The sequence below is a fragment of the Arachis duranensis genome, chromosome 2 (assembly GCF_000817695.3).
Source record: "Arachis duranensis cultivar V14167 chromosome 2, aradu.V14167.gnm2.J7QH, whole genome shotgun sequence".
In the NCBI taxonomy this organism is placed as follows: domain Eukaryota; kingdom Viridiplantae; phylum Streptophyta; class Magnoliopsida; order Fabales; family Fabaceae; genus Arachis; species Arachis duranensis.
The window spans coordinates 60,673,333-60,682,423 of NC_029773.3; the positions used below are offsets into that span (position 1 = coordinate 60,673,333).

General features: G+C 38.4%; 1 protein-coding gene across 1 annotated transcript; it reads right to left on the reverse strand.

Annotated features, from left to right (window-relative positions):
- Positions 1-4,815: 4,815 nt before the first annotated feature.
- LOC107474302 (uncharacterized) lies at positions 4,816-5,421 on the reverse strand. The gene has a single exon (XM_016093928.1). It carries the CDS (start codon positions 5,419-5,421, stop codon positions 4,816-4,818), a length of 606 nt encoding a protein of 201 aa, XP_015949414.1.
- Between the last annotated feature and the right edge of the window lie 3,670 nt (positions 5,422-9,091).

The window sequence follows — 9,091 nt, forward strand, 5'->3', positions numbered from 1 at the left end:
TTTTATCTGTTAACACAAAATGAGCTGCTGACCTTTTTAAGGGAGGGAGCCTCAAAACATCGTATATAGACAAAGGCATTATACTAACACATGCTCCTAAATCACACATGCAGTCAGAAAATATCACACCTCCAATGGTACAGTTAACCATGCATGGGCCTGGGTCACTAGATTTTTCAGGTATATTTCCCATTAAAGCAGATATAGAACTACCTAAAGGAATAGTTTCTAATTCTTTAATTGTGTCTTTATGTATGCATAAATCTTTTAGAAACTTTGCGTATTTAGGTACCTGTTGAATAACATCAAAAAGTGGAACAGTTACCTCAACCTTTTTGAATATTTCTACCATTTTGGGATCAGGTTCCAACTGCTTCCTGGGCTTCCTTGCAAGTTGTGGAAATGGAATAGGAATCTCATTTTCTATAGTTTTTGTACCCTTTGGTGCTTCTTCCTGTGATTGAGCTTCTTCTTCCTCAGCCATGTCCTGTATATCCTTTTCCTCCTCAACATCTTCTATTTCCACTACCTCTTCAGCTGAGGCGTGTTCTGGTGGGTTTGGCTCTTCCTGATTCCTCTCTTGCAATGTGGTTTCGGACCTTAGGGTGATGGCATTAATGCCACCCTTTAGATTGGGTAATGGTTGAGAGGGGAGTCCACCAGAGCTTGAAGACTGGTTGTTAGAGTTGTTCAGTGATCCAATCTGTGAGACAAGGACTTGCAAAGTAGAGTTCAGACCATTCAGAGTAGAAGTAAGGTTATTTTCCATGGCCTGTTGTCTCCGATCAATAGATTGTAGTAACTCATCATTAGGAGATGAAGAGGGATAAGTGATCTGAGGGGTCTGCTGAGATGCTTGAGGCTGTCAAAGATGAGGTGCTCTGTAGGCGTGATTCTGATTCTGCTGCCTGAAGTTGTTATTGTTATTCCACCTCTGGTTTCTATTGTTATCTCTGCCTCCTCTGTTATGATTGTCCCTCCAACCCTTGTTAGAATTATCTCTCCAGCCTTGGTTAGAGTTATCCTGCCATCCATGGTTGTAGCTGCCACCTTGATTGTACACTTGATTGGAGCGGTCATAGAAGTTATGAGGGGCTGCTACAGTGTGATCTTCCAGTTGGAGTTGCGAATACTCATCAGTATAATGACTGTAATCTGCACAGACTCTACATACTCTTTGTGGAACCAACTGTTGGCTGTGCTGTGGTGGAGAAGGCTGAACTTGCTGAGCCTGTTGTTGACTTAGTTGCATATGCTTCAGTAAGTTGGTCATTTCACATAAGCTCTGAGTTATAGCAGCAGTATCTTTGCTAGAGGATACTTCTGCAACAGCTTTTGAACGACCTTGTCTCTGTCTGTGATTCCGAGTAGATTCAGCTAAGTCACTGATCAATTGCCATGCTTCATCATTGGTCTTGTACTTTCTCATAGACCTATTACTAGCACCTTCCAATGTGGTCCTATCTTGAGATTTCATGCCCTGTGTAAAGTAGCCGAGCAACACTATCTTGTCAATCATATGGTGGGGACATGCTTCCAGAAGATTATTGAAGCGTTCCAAATATTTATAGAGAGTCTCAGATTCGTCCTGAACGATCATGGACATGTCTTTCCTCAGTTTATTGGCAACCTCAGCTGGAAAGAATTTCTCCAAAAATTCTCTTCTAAGCGTATCCCAGTTGGAAATAGTTGTTCCGGGTTGAGTGTAGTACCACTCTCGTGCCTTCCCCTCAAGAGAGAATGGAAAAGTTTTCAACAGAATAGAAGTTTCGTCAGTACTATCACGCTTAACAGTAGAACAAGCAGTCTGAAAATTCCTAAGGTGCTTGATAGGCTCTTGAGCAGATAGGCCATGAAATTTGGGCATCAATTTGAGTAGTACAGACTTTATTTCAAAATTCACAGCCACTGCTGGGTGGTGTGCCTGGAATGGTTGTAGTGTAAAATCAGGGGCTCCTTCCTCCTGGATCGTGACTCTCCTAGGTGCTGCCATGTCACCTGCACGTAAATCAACTGGATCAGTAGAGAGTGAGCTTGTTTCTTCCTTAGATGACGTTTCAGGTTTGTCCTCAGAGAGGACTAGCCGACGCCGATCTTGCCTTATACGTGAAATAGTTCTTTTAATCTTAGGGTAAAATACTGGCAAGCTTGGATCAGGAAGTGAACGCGTCATTTAACGAAAGAAACGTGCAGCTCATAGTAACAAAAATAAAAAAAATTGCAATTAAATGAATTCCAATCAATAAATTAGCACACTATTGCAACTCCTCGGCAACGGCGCCAAAAATTGACGTGGCAAAAATTGGCGAGTTAAGAAATTATTATAAGAGATACGTTGCAAGTACAGTCCTTAACCAGCCGAAAATCCGCTTATCAATCTATAAGGGTTGTCACAATATTGAAATTAAAATACTGGGAGTATGAATCCCAGGTCGTCTCCCAACGAGTTGCAGAAAGATGTGCTATTTTATTAATCAGGTGTTTTCAAAAATGGTTGAGTTGATAAAAAGGAAATTAAATCAGAGAATTTAGATAATTTAAATAAAAGCCTTGACTGGGAGTAGATTAGTTGGAAGCCTTATTCTTGTTGAAGTACTCTCAAGATTAATTGATAATTGAAGGTTGCTCTACTTAGTTATCCCTTACTAGGTAAAGGAAAGTCAAGTAAGTTGGAAAGCTATTTCTAGTCACAAGTCCTAATCCTCTCCCTTGGGAAGGGCTAGTGTCAATGACTAGATGGTGATCCAACAATAAACCCAATTACAATTTTTCTCTTGAGTAATCCAACTCAAGGTTTCCTTTCAATCATCTCCCAATCAAGTTATGGAACTACTCACTCATCATAATTATAGACTTTACAGAATCAATGGGAAAAATAAAAGAAGACATAATAAATAATAATAAAAAGGATTAATTAAAAATAAAAATAGTTCTGTATTAATAACTTGTGAAAATAATCCAATGTCAACTCTGGAGGAATTAAGAATATGGAAGAATAATTGAAAAGTAAATAACAAATTATAGTGACTAGTACCGGAGGTAGACTCTTCTCAAAAGCTAAAGCCAAAATCTTCAAAATCCTAATTATGAATGTTCAAGTGAGAAACCTAGGGGAGGAGTAAATTCAGATCTAAAAACTAAAAATTATGCAGAATGAATGTTGTTCTTTTGTCTCTGCATGTTCCCTGGCTCTAATCTGTGTTTCTGGGCCAAAAACTGGGTTGAAATGCGGCTCAGAAACTCTGCCAGCGACTTCTGAAATTCTACAGATCGCGCACGTCATGCGGCCGCGTCGTCCACATGTTCGCTCACTCAGCATTTCTTGTACCATGCGTGCGAATCGTCCATGCATTCGCGTCGTTCGTGCAGCTTCCAATCCACGCGGTTGCGTCAGGCACGCGAGCGCGTCACTATGATTTCTTCTGTTTTGCGCGGTCGCGTCAGCCATGCGACCGCGTGACTTCTCGCTGGTCATCTCCTCAGTTCTTTATGTTCCTTCTATTTTTGCACGCTTCCTCTTCATTCCTTACACCACTCCTGCCCTATGAAGCCTGAAACACTTAACACACAGATCACGACATCAAATGGTACGAAGGAAGATAAAAATATATAACTAAAAGATCTTAGTAAGCAAGTTTTTAATCATAGGATATTTTTAGGAAGGAATTGTAAATACATGCAAATCATATGAATAAGTGGGCAAAGACTTGATAAAACCACATAATTAAACACAATATGAATCATAAAATAGTGGTTTATCAAACTTGAACAGCCAAGAGGTTACTCAAAGGTTTAGCAGTTTATGAAAAATCTTTTATAAACCTTGTGTAAAATCATGCATGGCCCAAGAAACTCCTAATTGTCTTTGCATTAGTTGGTGGTGGTAATTTTTCAATCACCTCCACCTTAGCTTTATCAACATCTATCCCCTTGCTTGAGATTCGTAGCCCAAGAACAATACATTTATTAACCGTAAAATGGTATTTTTCCCAATTTAAAATAAAGTTGATTCTTATCACTATTTTAAGACCAAGGATAAATGCTTAAGGCAAGATTCAAAAGAATTACCAAAAACAAAAAATTCATCCATAAATTCCTCAATAAACTTTTCAACCATATCAGAAAAATTGAAAGCATACACCTCTGAAAAGATGCTGGGGCATTATAGAGTCCAAATGACATCTTCTGGTAAGCAAAGACTCCAAAGGATCATGTGAATGCCATTTTTTTCTTGATCTTGAGGGTCTACTACAATTTGGTTATAGCCAGAATATCCATTAAGAAAATAATGAAAAGCATGATCGGCTAACTTCTCAAGCATCTGATCAATGAAAGGCAGGAAAAAGTGATATTTTCTGGTTGTAGTGTTAAGCTTTCTGTAATCAACACACATCTAGCCCCCATGACGGTCCTTGTGGGAATCAGCTCATTCTTTTCATTCCTGATCAATGTCATCCCTCCTTTCTTGGGAACCACCTGCACAGGACTCACAATGGGCTATCAGAGATAGTATATGATCTCAGCTTCCCAAAGCTTCATTACCTCTTTTTGGACCACTTTTTTCATGGTTGAATTTAGTCGCCTTTGTGATTGCGCAATAAGTTTAGAATCATCTTCAAGCAGGATCTTGTGCATATACTTGGTTGGATTAATTCCCTTTTGATCACTAATGGTCCACCCCAAAAGTCATTTTATGAGTTTTGAGCACCGCAAGTAACGCCTCTTCCTCCTCAGGCCTCAAGGAAGAGCTAATAACGTCTGGATATGAATCATGCTCGACTAGGAATGCATATTTTAGAGAAGGAGGCAAGGGTTTCAGCTCAAGTTTCGAAGCTCTTTTCTCAATACTAGGCGCATGGCACTCCTCCTTTTGAGGTGGTGAATAATCAATCTCAAGCAAATTGTCCCCAGAAGGGGGGAGGGGTCTAAAGCATCATCAAGCTCATCAGCTTCCAACACTTCTTGAACAAGTGGTTCAACAAGTTCCACTCTCACACACCCTACAAAATCACTGGGGTGTTTAAGAGCCTCAAGCACATTAAGGACCACTTCCTCTTCAATGACCCTCAGGGTTAGTTCACCCTTTAGCACATCAATTAGAGCTCTACATGTAGCTAAGAAGGGTCTTCCAAGAATAATAGAGACATTTTTGTCCTCTTCTATATCCAGTATGACAAAATTAGTAGAAAAAATAAATAGACCCACTTTCACAAGTAAATTCTCAACAACTTCTACAGAAAATTTAATGAAAAGATCAGCAAGTTGAAGAGAAATACGTGTGGATTTTACTTCATCAATATGGAGCTTTCTCATTAATAAAAGTGGCATGAGATTGATGCTAGCTTCAAGGTCACATAAGACTCTTTGGATAGTGATGTCTCCAATAGTGTAAGGAATAAAAAAGCTTCCTAGATCCTGCATTTTCTCAAGAAGGTCTTGCTGAATAATGGCACTGCATTCCTTTGTCAATACCACTGTCTCACTCTCTTTTCAATTTCTCTTATTAGTCAACAACTCCTTCGTAAATTTGGCATAAGAGGCATTTGCTCAAGGGCCTCTATAAAAGGAATGTTGATTTGGAGCTTTCTGAAAATCTTTAAAAATCTGGAGAACTGTTTGTCCTTGGAGGCTTTCTGAAGTCTCTGAAGATATGGCATCCTAGGCTTGTACTCAGGAGCCTTAGGTAATACTAGATGAGTCTCAATAGTGGCCGGAAAAGGGTTGTTTGGACGCATGAGAGGGGCGTGTTCTTCCTTGTCTTTTGCCTCTTCCGGAGTCTCTTTTTCAACTGGCTTCTTACTAACCTCTACCTTTGAACCTGCTACTTTACCACTTCTCAAGTGAATGGCCTCGCACTCTTCTCTTGAATTTACCACTGTTTCACCCAGGAGAGTATTAGGAGGCCTCTCAGGTACTTGCTTGCTCAACTGACCCACTTGCACCTCCAAGTTCCTAAGAAAACTCTGGTTTCCTGCATAAAACTTTGTTGATTCTTGGAGAGTTTTGCAACAATAGCCGCCAAGTCAGGGGTATTCTGAGGCTGGGCTTGTGGTTGTTGTGGTTGAGATGGCTGGAACTGATGGTTGTTGAAGTTATTCTGATTAAAACCGCCCTGAGAATAATGGTTGAAATTCGGCTGTTGCTTCTGAGGTTGCTCTCTCCACCCAAAGTTTGGGTGATTCCTCCATCCCTGATTAAAAGTCTTGGAGCAGGGATCATTATTGGGATTTCTGGAGGAATTTTTCATGTAATTAACCTGTTCAGAGGAAGCTAAGCATAATTATAAGTCTCGCCTTGGTTGAAGCCACCACTCATGTCATAAGATGCATCTTGAGAGTTAACATCTGAAACTTACATCCTACTCAAGTGCTGAGTAATAACACTGATTTGTTGAGACATTATCTTGTTCTGGGCAAGAATAGCATCAAAAGTCTCTAACTCCATGACACCTTTCTTCACATAATTTCTCTCAGAAGAGTATAAGTATTGGTTGTTAGTAACCATTTCAATAAACTCATTAGCCTCTTCAGAAGTCTTTTTCATATGAAGAGATCCACCTGCAGAATTATCAATGGACATTTTGGTAGTCTCAGATACTCCATCATAGAAAATTTGTAACTAAATTCAGTATGAGAACATATCAGGAGGATACTTTTTAAGCATCAACTTTTACCTCTCCCAGGCTTCATAGAGAGATTCACCATCTCTCTGTCTAAAAGTCTGAATATCAGCCCTCAGCTTAGTTAGTTTCTAAGGTGGAAAGAATTTGGTCAGAAATCTATTGACCACGTTGTCCCAAGTATCTAAGCTGTCTTTGGGCTGAGTGTCAAGCCACTGCTTTGCTTTATCCCGTACAGCAAATAGGAAGAGAAACAGCTTGTAAACATCAGGATTCACTCCATTAGTCTTCACAGTGTCACAGATCTGCAGAAAATTAGAGATGAACAAGTTTGGGTCTTCCTGTGGGAGTCCATGAAACTGGCAGTTTTGTTGCACCAGAATAATCAACTGAGGCTTCAGTTCAAAGTTGTTTGCACCTACAGGGGACACAACAATGTTATTCCCATAGAAGTCAAGACTAGGTGCAATGTATGAGCCAAGGGTCCTTCTAGGTTGCCCATTTACATTTGGATAAATAACATTGACATTAACTGCATTATTATTGTTAGGATCCATGGTGAATTCTTTAGCTTCCTTCTCAAAGTTATGCTTGAGATTCTCACTGACCTTGTAAGCTCTGGTTTACTGTAAACGCCTTCTCAAGGTCCTCTCAATCTTAGGATCAGATTCAAGAAGAGGTTCTTTATTCCTTTTCCTGCTCATAAACAAACAGAAAGCAAGAAAAAGTGAAAATCTCTACATCAGAGTGAAGAGAATTTCCAATGAGGTAATCTGAGTAAAAGAAATAAAATAAAGTAAACTGAGTAGATAAAGTAAAAAAGTTCAAAAATTAATAAGCAAAATGGAACAAAATTTTTGAAATTAATGAGGAAAAATAACTAGGGAAAGTAAAACAAAATAACTAGGGGACACAAAATTTAATTTCAGAAATTAAGGAAAATTAACTCAAGCTAAATTAAAAAATTTTAAAGAAAGAAATTAAATAAAACTAAAGCAAAATGCCTCATCTAAGCAATCAAATAACTGCTAGTTGTCAATCACAGTTAAATCCTCGGCAACGGTGCTAAAAACTTGGTGCGGAATCAGATAACCATAAACTAACAGACAAGTGCACCGGATCATACCATGTAATACCTCAAGTGAGTGAGGGTCGATCCAACGAGGATTAATAGACTAAGCAACAAAGATTGAGTGATTTACTTTATTAGGCAAGCAGAAAATGCTGTTTTGAGGTTTTAGTTGTATTAAACAGTAAATTCAGAGAATTAGAAGAAAGCAGTAAAATTGGTGTGAAGAATAAGTGAGAAAACAAATAAGGTTTCAGAGTTAGTTATTTTACAGTTTTCTATTTCTTACCAACTATTTTAATCATGGAAGATTCAATTCATGACAAACTGTAATTGGCTGAATCCTAATTTCTTAGTGATTTAGACTCTTCTAACCTAGTTAATAACCATCAATTCCTTGGTCACTTAATTTTGATTAGAGGTTTAAGTTCAATTCTAGTTTATTGGCCACAAAAACCCTAATTGCCAAAAAATAAGAGGATTATATGTCACGTATCCTATTAAGTCCAGATAATTAGTGATTTAGGAGAAATTGCTTTCAAGCTTTCGTCGAAGTAAATTACTTTTCCAAGATTTAACAAGAACTCAAGTAGAAAAAGGGTTATCTTCCAATATACCCTAATCCTTAGGATGAAGAATGAAAGCAAATTCTTGAAATTGAAATCAATACATTAATCAAAATAGAGTGGTAATAGTATTAATCAATAGAATAAACAGATCTCCTAACCTTAACAATGGAGGTTTAGTTGCTCATGAAGAAAATAAACCCTAGCAAAGAAAAAGTGTGTAATTCTAAAAAATGCAAAAAAAGAGAAGAAGCAACTCTAGGCCAAGATCTTCTCTTCTTTTATATCTAATTATAATTAATGTAAAATATATTTTCTAGAACTTAATGATATCTTTTCTAGTTACAAATAAAATAAAGTTTTAATCAAAATTCATAAAGAATCATGTTGCTGGCTTCTCTTGAGAGGTGGGGACCACTCTACATTCTGGAGCTGACGCCAAACTTGAGCTGGGTCAATTTCGGCACCATGGTGACCGAGACAAATGGGAGCCAAGCTTGATCTTGGCGCCAAACTTGAAGTTTATCAAGTTTGGTGCCACCTTGGTGGTGTTTGGCACTGTGATGGTAGAAGAAAAATATATACTATTATATATCGTTGAAAATCTCTAAAAATTGGATTTCTAACACCGTTAGAACTGCGTCTGTTGGACTTCTGTAGCTTAAGTTATGCTCGTTGGAGTGCGAGGAGGTCAGGGTTGACAGCATCATCCACTTTCTCCCTTTTCTTCTACATGAACTCTGTCAAAGAAGCCCGAATGCCACCTGTAATAAATCAAATTGTAAAATAACTCAAAGTAGCATTTATGGTGGCTTAAAACACCCAAATCATAATTTA